This window comes from Heterodontus francisci, chromosome 41, assembly GCF_036365525.1.
Source record: "Heterodontus francisci isolate sHetFra1 chromosome 41, sHetFra1.hap1, whole genome shotgun sequence".
Lineage (NCBI taxonomy): Eukaryota > Metazoa > Chordata > Chondrichthyes > Heterodontiformes > Heterodontidae > Heterodontus > Heterodontus francisci.
Window position 1 is genome coordinate 28,779,026 of NC_090411.1, and position 13,575 is coordinate 28,792,600.

At 44.7% G+C, this 13,575-nt stretch overlaps 1 protein-coding gene across 1 annotated transcript in view; it reads left to right on the top strand.

Annotated features, from left to right (window-relative positions):
* The window catches only part of mybpc2a (myosin binding protein Ca), a 79,942-nt gene that overhangs the window by 17,339 nt on the left and 49,028 nt on the right, over positions 1 to 13,575 (top strand). Inside the window, exons 7-13 of the mRNA XM_068019667.1 lie at positions 919 to 1,067; positions 2,053 to 2,170; positions 4,051 to 4,096; positions 5,258 to 5,314; positions 6,859 to 7,028; positions 8,987 to 9,119; positions 12,977 to 13,101. Of these exons, the coding sequence (XP_067875768.1) occupies positions 919 to 1,067; positions 2,053 to 2,170; positions 4,051 to 4,096; positions 5,258 to 5,314; positions 6,859 to 7,028; positions 8,987 to 9,119; positions 12,977 to 13,101 (798 nt within the window). The remainder of the gene's footprint in view (positions 1 to 918; positions 1,068 to 2,052; positions 2,171 to 4,050; positions 4,097 to 5,257; positions 5,315 to 6,858; positions 7,029 to 8,986; positions 9,120 to 12,976; positions 13,102 to 13,575) is intronic.

Genomic DNA, 13,575 nt, shown 5'->3' on the forward strand with positions numbered 1-13,575 from the left:
CTCCAGGGCCAGATAAAATCCAGCCCATCATCTTAAAATTAGGACTAAACTATTCAGGAGCGAAATCAGGAAACGCTTGTTCACACAAAGGATAGTGGAAATCTGGAACTCTCTCCTCCAAAAGGATATGGTTGGTGGGGTCACCTGGAGCTTTGAAGACTGAGATCAATGGATTTTTGTTAGGTAAGGATTTTCAAAAGATATGTAGCAAAGGCAGCTAAATCGAGTTGAACTACAGGTTAGCACTGATCTAATTGAATGGTGGGGCAGGCTCAAGGGGTTGAATGACCTCTCTTATTCCTACATTCTTAATAAGGATAGTTAGTCTTCGGGAGATCAGCTTTCTTGATGTAAAGCAGAGTAGACTTGGAGTGGGAGGTATTTTGTGGGTTACTTTATGGGTTACAGGGCTGGAGTAGGTTTCAGAGATAGAGAGGGGTGACGCCATGGTGGGATTTGAACATGCGGATCAACATTTTAGAATTGACATGTTGCCGAACCAGGGAGCAAACCGAGCACAGGGGTGTGTTGGGTGAATAGGTGTTGGGTGTCAGGATATGGACAGCAGAGTTTTGGATGAGCTCAAGTTTACCGAGGATGGAATATGCAAGTCTAGCCGGGAGAGTGCTGGAATAGCCGAGTCTGGAGGTAATAGAAGCGTGGAGCGGAGACAGCGAAATTCTGGAGGTACAAATAGGCTGTCTTTATGATGGAGAGGCTATGGGATCGGAAACTCAGCTCCGGGTCAAATGGGATGCCAAGGTTGCGAACATAAATTCAGAAGCAAGCTCTGAATCTCTGTGGGATCCTCACATCCCTCTGTCCTTGGGATTTATCGAGATGTTGTTGAGTCCTGGAGGAACCAGACAGCGAGATGAAATGGGGGTTCACTGATGTTTCCTTGTCTTTGATCTATAGGTGAAACTGTCACAGTGATTGCTAAGGTTGATTCCAGCAATCTGATCAAGAAGCCAGCCATCAAGTGGTTTAAGGGAAAATGGTTGGATCTAGGGAGCAAAGCTGGGAAGGTGTACCAGTTCAAGGAGGACTACGATGGCAAGACAAAGGTGAGATAGAGTCTTAGAATCATAGAAATCGTAGAAAGTTTTTGGCACAGAAAGAGGCCACTTGTACAGGATGAGATGGTTCCAGGTAGCCAGGAGGCCATTTGACCCATCTGTGTCTGTGCCGGCTTTTTCTAGACCTACAGTTGCCTATTGGGCCAATCGAGAAGGTTGCCTCAGTGAGACACTTATTTCACCCAGTTACGTTGCTCACCTGTATCAGACCTTGTTAATGACACAGTTTAAAAAGAAAGTACGCTTACTTAGCACCTTCCACGTCTTAAGGACATCCCAAAACATTTTAGAGCCAAATGAAGAACCTTTTGAAGTACGGTTACTGTTGTAATGTAGGAGGCGCAGCAGTCAATTTGCACACAGCAAGATGCCACAAACAGCAATGAGATAAATGACCAGATAACCTATTTTATTTTAGTGATGTTGGCTGAGGGATAAATATTGTCCAGTACACCAGGGATAACTTTCCTCTTCTTCAAATAGTGGCCGCAGGACCTTCTGCATCCACCTGACAGGGCAAACTAGGCCTCATGTCTCATCCAAAAGTCAGCTCCTTTGGCAGTACAGCACTCCTTCAGCACTGCACTGGAGTTCCAGCCCGGATTTTGTGCTCAAGTCCCTGACTAGGAGGTGAAAGTGCTACCCACTGAGCTACGACTGATACCATAACATCTGATTTAAGCGAGTGTGCACACCATTAATTCCATTATTGTAACTGGGGACATTGGTCAATGAGTATGGGTTGGGGAAGAATATAGGTGCTGTTCCCAACTTTCACAAGACCAGGTTTGGTAGAAAGCAGTAGTAGACCCACCGTTAGGCAAGTACTAAATACTGGCTCCTGTGTTACTAAGCAAAGACAGACAGAAGTGACCAGAAGTTGCAGACAAACAAGAGAAATACCAGGGAGAGGGTGGGCAGGTCATGGGAACAATTCAGTGAAGATGCTGGATAACAAACTTTCTCTCCACAGGTTTATACCTATGAGATGAAGATAAATAAAGTTGATAAGACTAACGCTGGTGCTTACAGGTGTGAGGTGACCTCAAAAGATCAGTTCGACAGTGTGGCTTTTGACGTCATGGTTGAAGGTAAGAAACCTATTTTTAGAGATAATCCTGCCCTGATTTTATGGTCTCAATGTTGTTGCTTGCTGTTGCCAACCTGCTTTAAGAGTGTCAGCCTGGTTCTTAGCTCTGGGTCAAAGAACAGTGAGTTCATGACCCTGTCCAGAGACCTGACACTAATAATGAGGGTCTGTTGCCTAGTCGGAGGTGCTGATGTTCAAATGAGATGTTAAAATGATGCTCTGACTACCAGTTTCAGTGGTTCGAGTAGATGTCAAAGACAATATTTCACAAGACCAGTTACACCATTCGTGACTCCTCAGATACTGAAGCAGTCCGTGTAGAAATGCGGCAAGGCCTGGACAATATCCAGGCTTGGGCTGATAAGTGGCAAGTAACATTCGCGCCACACAATTGCCAGGCAATGACCATCTCCACCAAGAGAGAAACTAACCATCTCCCCTTGACATTCAACACCATTACCATCGCTGAATCCCTCACTATCAACATCCTAGGGGCTACCATTGACCAGAAACTGAACTGGAGTAGCCATATAAATTCCGTGGCTACAAGAGCAGGTCAGAGGCTAGGAATCCTGAGGTGAGTAACTCTCCTCCTGACTCCCGAAAGCCTGTCCACCATCTACAAGGCACAAGTCAGGAGTGTAATGGAATACTCTCCACTTGCCTGGATGGGTGCAGCTCCAACAACACTCAAGAAGCTCGACACCATCCAGGACAAAGCAACCTGCTTGATTGGCACCCCATCCACAAACATGCACTCCCTCCATCACCGATGCACAGTGGCAGCAGTGTGTACCATCTATAAGATGCACTGCAGCAATGCACCAAAGCTCCTTAGACAGCACCTTCCAAACCCACGACCTCTACCAACTAGAAGGACAAGGGCAGCAAATGCATTGGAACACCACCACCTGCAAGTTCCCCTCCAAGTCACACACCATCCTGACTTGGAACTATATCACTGTTCCTTCACTGTCGCTGGGTCAAAATCCTGGAACTCCCTTCCTAATAGCACTGTGGGTGTACCTACCCCACTTGGACTGCAGCGGTTCAAGAAGGCAGCTCACCACCACCTTCTCAAGGGCAATTAGGGATGGGCAATAAATGCTGGCCTGGCTAGTGATGCCCACATCCCATGGATGAATAAAAAAAAAAGGAAAAAAAATTTTGTCCATCTTAATTCATCTACCCTGAAAGATTTCAAACATAACATCTCCCCGACTCGCACACACACACACAAAACTCTGCAACATCGAGCTCCTCCTTAAATGTTCTCTCCTCCTTTTATCTGGGAATCCATTTCCCAAATTGATCAATCCTCAAATGAAGAGAGTTTTCTGATATCAGTCTTAAAATGACCTTTCACTACTTTGAACAACTGTCTTCTTGTCCTACCCATACAATTTAATTTAACGCAATATCTGAATTTTACCCTAAAATAAAAGCAAAATACTGCGGATGCTGGAAATCTGAAATAAAAACAAGAAATGCTTGAAATACTCGAAACGTCAACTCTGCTTCTCTCTCCACAGATGCTGCCAGACCTGCTGAGTATTTCCAGTTTCTTGTTTTTATTTCTGAATTTTATCTGTTCAGTTCCCTCTGTTATTTTATATACACCTGTTCGATCTTTAAGTTGAAAAACCCACATCTTTGCCCAAAACTTGGATTTCTGGTACTTTTTTGATAGGATCAAGTCATCTGTATGCCACTTTATCAAATATCTTCTAAAATCTATGTACATCCACTGCACTTTCTTCAAGATTCAATTCATTTGGAGCCTGCCCTTTGGAATTCTGTGCCTGTACCTGGCCATCTTGTGTTGTATATACCCAATTATCCTTGTGCTGCCTTTCTTAGTCTTCACTAATTTCTCCACAGCTTCAGTCGAGGATGGCGATAGTATTCTGACAGCCTTCAAGCGAACGTGAGTAATCACTTTCTTTCTTCATCTCTAACCAATCCATTCTTTGTCATTTATTGCCCATCCCCAGTTGCTCTGTTGCAGTGCGCCTTATTCTTGCAAATAATGGTTTGATACAACTGAGTGGCTCAGTAGGCCACTTTGGAGAGCAATTAAGAGTTGACCATGTTGGTGCAGGAGTCACATATAGACCAGACCAGGAACAAATTGCAGGTTTCCTTCCCTAAAGGCCATTGGTTGGGTTTTAATAGCAATGCCACAGCTTCACGGTTACATTTACTGGTACCAGCATTTTATCTAACCTTTTTTTTTTCTAAACTTGAGTTCAAATTCTTAAACTGCCATGATGGGAATTGAACGGGTGTCCGCTGGGTTACTGGTTCAGTCAGAAATACCACTGTGCTACTCACCCGTGAGCCCCTTTCATGTTTTGATATGATGGCCCAAGTGGTCACTCTTCCCATGTCAGACCAAATGGCGTATGTTAGCCAGTCATTCAACCATGGTTGAACCTGATCCAGGACTGTCTGGACTCACAAAGGAAGGGTGGTCTCTGGGGTGAAGTTGTGTAGGGCTGCATCAGCCATTGAAACCACTCAGTAAGATATTCCTATCAGGAAAGATTGAACAGGCTGGGGCTCTTTTCTCTGGAAAAGAGAAGTTTGAAGGGTGACCTTAAGATTATTAAAGGGTTCGATAGGGTAGATGTAGAGAAGATGTTTCCACTTGTGGAGGAGACCAGAACTGGGGGCCATAAATATAAGATAGTTTGTTATAAATCCAATAGGGAATGCAGGAGAAACTTTGCTACCCAGAGAGTGTTGAGAATGTGGAACCCCCCACTACACGGAGTAGTTGAGGCGAATAGAGTAGATGCATTTAAGGGGAAGCTAGATAAACACACGAGGGAGAAAGGAATAGAAAGGTATGCTGATGGCGGGGCGGGTGGGGGGGGGGGTGACCTGAAGAAGATTGGGAGGAGGATCATGTGGAACATAAACACTAGCATGGACCTGTTGGGCCGAACGGCCTATTTCTGTGCTGTAAATTCTATATAAGAATTCGCACCTTTGGAAGAAGAACTGAGAACTTAGCAGAGAGGGGGATATCTGAGCATGACAGAAAAATATATTGATGGTTAAGGTATGCTACCTTCAATTGCAGGTCTGCAGCTGGAGAAGATGCTGGGGAGCTGGATTTCAGTGGACTTCTGAAGAAAAGGTAAGGAAGGAGTGAATTATGTTTCATAAGTATATAAACTCATATTATAAGGGTCAGCTTGTTTCAGTTGGAAGGACTGTGTTACCTTTGAATCAGAAGGTTGTGGGTCCAAGACTTACTTGAGAAGTTGAACATGTATCGAGGCTGACACTTCAGTGCAGTACTGATGGAGTACTGTGTTGTTGGAGGTGCCCCCTTTTGAATAAGATGCTAAACCAAGACCCCGTTTGTCTGTTTGAAGGGTTGCAAAAGATCCCTGGGGGTATTATTTGAAGAGTTCATTCTGTCCCCTGGCCAGGACTGATGTCTCAACCAGCACTACCAAAGACAGATGAACTGGATATATATCAACCTATATGTACAAGTGGCTGGAATGGGTCTGGAACCCACAACCTTCTGACCTCAGCATAAGCATGCTGCCCACTGAGCCACAGCTAACACAATATGTCTACATTCTTTAATGATTTAAATAAAAATAGAAAAAGTTGGTGGGCCGCAACAGGTCAATCAACATCTAGAAAAGAAAGATACGTCAAGTTTTCAAACCTGACCTTTTATTAGTAGTGGATAATGCCAAAGGCGTCAAACCCAAGCATTATCCTGTCTTTTCTCCGAACACCTTATATATGTTTCCACTATTGTCTGTTTTGATTACTGCTAGTCCAACATCCAGTTCTGGATGAGCTAAAATTTCCTCTGATTAAATGTTGGCAAGGTCTGAGCTATTGCCTTTGGCCTCTGCCACAAACCCTGTTTCCTAGTCACCGCCTCCTGGTCACTGTCTCAGGTTAAACCAGGCTGTTCACAACTTCAATGCCCTATTTGACCAGGAGCTTCGCATTGCACTGTCATCTTTCACCTCTGTAATAACCAACATAGGCCCCTGCCTCAGCCCATCCCTTGCTGAAACCCTCATCTATGTTTTTAATTCCCTCCGTACTCAACTATCCTAATACTATCCTGGCTGGCCACCCATTTTCCAGCCTCGAGAAACAAAAGCTCATCCAAAACTCTGCTACCTCTATCCTACCCTGCTCATGGCCCTGTTCACCAATCACCCTTGTGCTCCCAATCCCTGAATGCCTCCATTTTAAAGTTCTCATCTTTATGTTCAAATCCCTCCATGGTCTCACCCCTCCCTATCTCTGTAACTTCCTTCAGGCCTTCAGCCCTCCGAAATCTCTGCACTCCTCCAATTCTGGCCTCTTTTGCATCCACCGCTTCCTTCATACCCACCATTACTGGCCGTGCCATCAGTTGCCTTTGGTCCTAAATTTTGGGATTCCTTCTTTAAACCTCTCCGACTCTCCTTTCCTGTCTTTTCCTTTAGCACTCTCTTAAAACTTACCTCTTTGACTAAGCTTTTGGTCGTCTGTCCTTGTGTCTCCTTATTTGTCTCGGTGTCAATTTGTGTTTGATTACACTCCCGTGAAGTACCTTGTGGCGGGTTACATTTTTAAAGGGGCTTCCAATGTCCATTTCTCTTTTTATCTGGCTATTTGAGGCTGCTTTACATCAGTAGCTTTTATTATTTTTCAAAACAGGGAGGTCAAAGTTGAAGCACCTCCAACTCAAGAGGTTGACGTCTGGGAAATCCTGAAAAAAGCCAAGCCCTGTGACTATGAGAAAATTGCATTCGAGTATGGCATCACGGATCTACGGGGCATGTTGAAGAGATTGAAGAAGAAAAAGAAGGTGGTGCAGAAGAGTGCTTGTGAGTGAATGTTAGCCGATAGCCTGAGGTGGGGAGGGGGAAGGGGATGGGAAGCTGGAATGTGAGAGAGGCAGACATGCCCACGCACTCAAATACACACACCTGCAAAGATATTGGTTGACATACGGGGTCGATTTTCATTGTCTGGTGTAAATTTGGTTGTTAACCGCCTCGAAATGGACTCTTTACTGCCTCATTAACATGGGTGATACGATGGGTGCCATTTTATAAAGGGGCTTGCTACTGGGTGTCCAAAGGGCCCGCTCGATTCAGGTGACAGGCCCCTGCTAATATGAAAATTGGGGTTACGATGTAAATGGGACCTCCGATTGCTATTTTAGGTCAGAACAGCACACACTCCACCCAGCTGCATGAGCGATGGAACATAGAAACATTGAAAATAGGAGCAGGACTAGGCCATTAGGCCCTTCGAGCCTGCTCCACCATTCATTATGATCATGGCTGATCATCCAACTCAGTAGCCTGTTCCCGCTTTTGCCCCATACCCTTTGATCCCTTTAGACCTAAGAGCTATATCTAACTCCTTCTTGAAAACATACAATGTTTTGGCCTCAACTGCTTTCTGTGGTAGTGAATTCCACAGGCTCACCACTCTCTGGGTGAAGAATTTTCTCCTCGTCTCAATCCTGAAAGGTTTACCCGTATCCTTAGACTATGACCCCTGGATCTGGACACCCCCACCATCGGGAACATCCTTCCTGCATCTACCCTGTCAAGTCCTGTTAGAATTTTATAGGTTTCTATGAGATCCCCCCTCACTCTTCTGAACTGGAAATGTTCCCGGCTTCCGACATGGAGCACGAGGAGCACACCACGGCTTTGAGTTCTCCTGCCATGACTTAACCCTTTAAATTAAATTAAGCCTTCTGGAAGATCTTAATGTCCAATAATATCAGTTACTCTAGGACCCTTGTTCCCCAGTCCTCTTTACTACAGAACTCCCTAAAAAAAGAACACTACTTATTGTATTTGGAATAAATTTTAAACTTTAAAACTTTTCTTATCTGAGATACTTACACAGCTATTTAGAGCTATTCCCTAACAGCAGTGACTCACCAACCAATCACCTTGCAGCTCTCCTGTGACGTCACTGTTGGCTTTTGTTTTCAAAACTCCTTCCCGCTGCTGCTGCACTTTTAAACTCTGCCGGTCTCATTCAGTCTCGCTCCTTCCCGCTGCCGCTGCACTTTTAACCTGTGCCGGTCTCACTCAGTCTCGCTCCTTGCCGCTGCACTTTTAAACTCTGCCGGTCTCACTCAGTCTCGCTCCTTCCCGCTGCCGCTGCACTTTTAAACTCTGCCGGTCTCACTCAGTCTTGCTGCTTCCCGCTGCCGCTGCACTTTTAAACTGTGCCGGTCCCACTCAGAACCAACAAGGTCCGGCCAAAAGGTAACTGTTGAACTATTTAGTGGGGTCGTCATGATACTCCCTTTCCAACCCCACCCTCCGCCTCCTCATCCAACCCTTCACATCTCGAGCTTACACCCTCCACGACTTCCCTTGCTGTAGGCCTCAATCCATCTGTTTGGCGGCAACCTGTCAAATTTAAATAAGGGTGGTGCCTCAAAATGGGTGGTAGGAGGGAGGGGAGGGGAGTGGGAGAGGGTGAAGAGAGGGAGGACCTTTCTCCTGCTGGAATGAGCACCCCACCAGCTTGCTTCCCCTACCAACCTGGTCAATGGCCCAAAAGTCAAAATTGACCCTCCAGAAGTTTGTTACGAGAAAGTCAGTGCTCCTTTTTGTCCAGTCTGAATAGCGTGTGCAGAAATCGTTGCTGAGACGCACAGTAACCCACAAACGTTAAATTGTTCTCTCTCGAGCCAAGATGTTACTGTATTGTGTGTTCACTATAACTGAGGGAAAAAAACAATGTTTTCTACTTAATTGTTAATTTGTATTTTTAAATGCTTTTTTACATTTTAATCGGCATTGCTCAGCATTTAGTAAAAGGCTGGAGAGTGCATACCAGGTGGACAAAGGTGGCAAAATTCGAATGGCTATAGAGCTGGAAGCACACAACCTGGATGTGAAATGGTTGAAGAATGGGAAGGAAATCCGACCAAGTGGCAGGTACATTGGAAAGGGAAATTCCTTTGCGACGCCTATCTGTAGTAATCAATTAAAAGCCTTTTGTATGGTCGGGACTTCCTGTCTACTTTCTAACCTTACTTTCCCTTTGCAATTTTTATATCAACATTTTATAATAGGAAAACCCCATGTCAACATTTGCCTGTCACTGTAACTGAAGGCCTTCCACCAATAGGTGGCGACATAGTGTGATTCACCAACCTGATTTTTGGCTTGTATTTTGGGCACTTTACACTCAATTTCTTGGTCTTCTCGCTGATTTTCAAGGCATCAGAGACCACGACTACCTTCAACCTATGTGCAGCCACTTGATTCCAATTACAGGCCTAAGCAGCAGTCTAACCACTCCCCCATCTTTCTTGTTTCATTTTGATGCAAGTATTGGACTGCCCTTGGGGCTATCCTTCTGACCCGCTTCTTAATTTTGGATTGGTGTTGTGGCACTTTCCGAATCACCAGCTGTATTTCCTAGTTATAGTGGCGGGGCTTTGAGCCTTGCACCTCACATTTTGCTCACCCCGATTTACATCACCTCTCCTGGGGCTTAACCTCCCAACCTCTGACCTCCCATGACTTTCACTGGCAACCCCCCCCACCCCCCTGCTTTCTCTGTTACCTGTGCCTTTAATCTCCCCTCGGTGCTGTCCTCCCATAGGTTGCAAACCCTCCAGCACTGCCCCTGAGTCTGCAGGAATTGAGCATTAATCTCCTAGATACTTGCTGTAGCGACCCAGGAGAAAAATCATTGGGATATTGTAAAAAAAAACCTGAGTATTAATCCATTTCTTTGAATGCTTGAGAGTCATAGAATCATGACAGCACTGAAGGAGGCCATTCAGCCTGTCGAGTCCATGCCAGCTTCTGTAGAGCAACCCAGTCAGTCCCAATTTCCTTTTGAAATCATTGATCGTCTCCACTTCCACCACCCTCGTAGGCAGCGAGTTCCAGGTCATTAACACTCACTGTGTAAAAAGGTTCTTCCTCGCATCCCCCTCTCTGCATCTCTTGCCAAAAACCTTAAACCTGTGTCCCCCAGTCCTTGTACCATCAGCTAATGGGAACAGCTTTTCTTTGTCTACCTTATCTAAACCTGTCATAATCTTGTACACTTCTGTCAAATCTCCCCTTAATCTCCTTTGCTCCAAGGAGGCCAAACTAACCTGGTAACTAAAAACCCCAACCTTGGAACCATTCTGGTAAATCCTCGCACCCTCTCATTTATTCATTATAAAAATACTGGAAATGGGGGAAAGTCTCTTTGACTGGGCGGGGCAGTTGGAGGCAGGAGATCATGTGATGAAACCTCCCAGGAATATGTCTGACCAGAGTTGGCAACTCCAACCCCTATGCAGCCAATTTTTGTGATGGTGAAACCGGCAATAAATGCTTTACAAAGGCTTAGTGATTTGCATGATAAAATTAACTCTCTATGTGCCTTAGCAAACTAAAACATATTTCTTTTTACCTCAGCCATGTTGAAGTGGCTTTTAGTTTTTAAAAAAAAAATACCTCTCATGGCGTAAGTGGCTTGGTGAGATCTGCCTCTATGAATTACAGCCACAGTAAAAGACCATATTGTTCAACTTAGTGTCAGCAACGTCACAGAAGATCAGAAAGTATCACGAGTCGTCTGCGTAGAGTGCACTTCCTGTAAGCGCCACGTTCACTTCCTGTCTCACCAGGGGGGCTGTCACACTTCAGATGAGCAATGCCACGGCAGATCAGCTAGTATTTTAAATATGACTGGGTAAAAATTAATCATGGGCCAGTAATGCAAATAGTCCGTTAGTGAATCAACTGCCCGTTATAGACCCCGCCCTAAATTTGTTCAACTGATGTCAATGCAATTGGATATCGGGATGCTGTACTGCCTGTTTTGCATCCATCCAAAGTCAAATTTCTGCCCCATTATTTGTGACTGCTGTTGGGGATTTTTCTTTTCTGTCACAGGCCACTGGCTATAAATGCTTCTGCTGCAGTCTTTGTAAATAGACACTCTTCCGGATCGCAGCAGTGTCTCTCTGGGAGAAGTGCTGGTTTGCCAAAGTTCTGCCGGAGGCGTTTGGTCCATTGGCTGTGCTGCTCACCATTTGTTTTTTTTCTAATTCCTAACCTACTTCTCACAACCCATTGCTTGAAAGCAATGCCCCACAACTCCTCCCATTGGACTATGAACTCGATGGTGTTGGTTTGGAGTCCTGCTCCTTCCTACCCTTCGGGCTTGCACCAAATCTACATTAGGCATTAAAACAGCCTCACGTATCTCTGTAATGTCCTCCAGTCCTACAGAGCTCTGAGCCCCTCCAATCCCAGCCTCTTGCGTATCCTTGGTTTTAATCGCTCCACTATTGGTGGCTGTGCCTTCAACTGTCTGGGCCCTAAGATCTGGCATTCCCTCCCCAAACCTTCCCCTCCTCCTTTAAAACGCTCCTTTAGCTTTTAAGTAACCTTTCATTTGGTCACCTGTCCTAATAGCTCCATATATGGCCCAGTATCAAGTTATGTTTGATAATCGATTCTCTGAAGTGCATTGGAACATTTTACTCTGTTAAAGGTGCTACTTAAAAATAAGTTGTTGTTGTAAATGAGCACTTCGGATTAGCATCACACTTAATTCCTGTCGCACTTTCCCCCTCTGACTCGGAGCCACTCTGTTGTGGATTATAGTCCTCACCCCTTTTTGGGGCTATCACGTACTTCTCAGATGATCACTCTCACTTAAGGTTGAGAAAGACAGATCTCACAGACACTTGAGTGGGTCTGAAGGACTGATCCAACTCTCCCCAAAGGAAAGGAACCAGTTGAGAATGTTACCGTCCTCCAGATAGCCTTTTCATCAAGTTTTAGCCAGGTTATAACAGCCAGGATATTATAAGGGTCCGGGAATCTCTCTTCAGTAATGTACCTCCCCACTGGGGAGTGTACGGAGAAGGGTTCACAAGTTAATGATACAGAGGACTATGTGAGGCAGTATAATTTCTAAATTATATAAAAGTTTATTAAAACATGCAAATCGGAAAAGAAAAAGTATAATATTTTTCTAGTATAGAATCCAATTTTTAAATCGCAATATTGTTACAGTTTAAGATATCCATCAATCATTTAACTAACATTTATCTTAAATCCCCAAGTAGAAGGCTACAGAGTTTAGCGAGGTGCCTCTGTCCCAGTTAAGCGGAGAACTATCGTCGTCTCACCCCAATAGCCATACCTTTACCATAAGACAAAATCCACCTTCTTTGATTTCCAAGAAGGGCTAGTCGAACAGCAAACTGTGAGTCTCTCGCGGTGGTCAATATCCATTAGTCACCTAACTGTGTTTCAAGATTATTATTCAGTTTTTTGGGTTTGGTCAGTTCTGTCAAAATTTCAGTTACTGTGGTTAAGGGCTGCCTGCTTAAGACCATCTTATCGACTATTAACTGTTGTGGCTTACATGATCGTTTGTAAAACTGTGTTATCAATGTTTTACTATGTGATGAGGTTTGTGACTTTTAGAAGAGAATCCCTCTTATCAGAAGCTGCTTCTATGCTCTGAGATGAGGCAAGCCCTTCAATACAGAGACATGTCTATGAACTTTTATAACCTTTTAGGAAGATGAACCCTGCTTTTAATTTTTTAATCACTAATTCATTGAAAAATAACTCCTTGATTCTTATAACCCCTTATTATGGCCGGATTCCTTCACAAATTCACAGGTGATCTGCCAGCTTAATCGAATCTTCTTGGTGTTCGGCAGTTTGATGAGAGTTTCCTCCCTTTTTTGAAATGCTCCTTTTTTTCTCTCGCTTTGTACAATTTCTCAATGGCTCACGCTTTCGTTTTCTGTCGTCGGCAGGTACATCTTTGAGGTTATCGGGCTGAAGAGGGTTCTGACCATTAAGAACTGCATGTTGGCAGATGATGCCGAATACGAGTGTATCGTTGGTGACGATAAATGTACCGCTGACCTCTTCGTGAGGGGTTAGTGCACTTTTATTTCTTGCAAGTGGGCAGTGAGCAGGTGAAGTGGGAATGCCACACGCATGTGCTCAACCACCAACCACCCTCCCCTATGCCCATTATTCTATGGCTGGGTATCTGCAATCTCTGTTGTCCTCCAGTTCTGGCCTTTTGAGCATCCCCAATTTAATCACTCCACCATTGGCAGCTGTGCCTTCAGCTGCCCATGCCCCTGAGCTCCGGAATTCCCTTCCTGAAAGTCTCCGCCTCTCTACCTTTCCTCCTTTAAGGTTTTCCTTAGAGCTGCCTCTTTGCACAAGATGTTGGCCACCTGTCCTAATGTCTCCTTGGGTGGCTCGCTGTCAAATTTTGTTTGATAATCACACCTCTGAAACGCCTTGGGATGTTTTGCCATGTTAAAAGGGCTATGTAAATGCAGATTGTTGTAGCCATTGTAATGGGGGCTCTACAATGCATTTGAGCAATGGATACAGC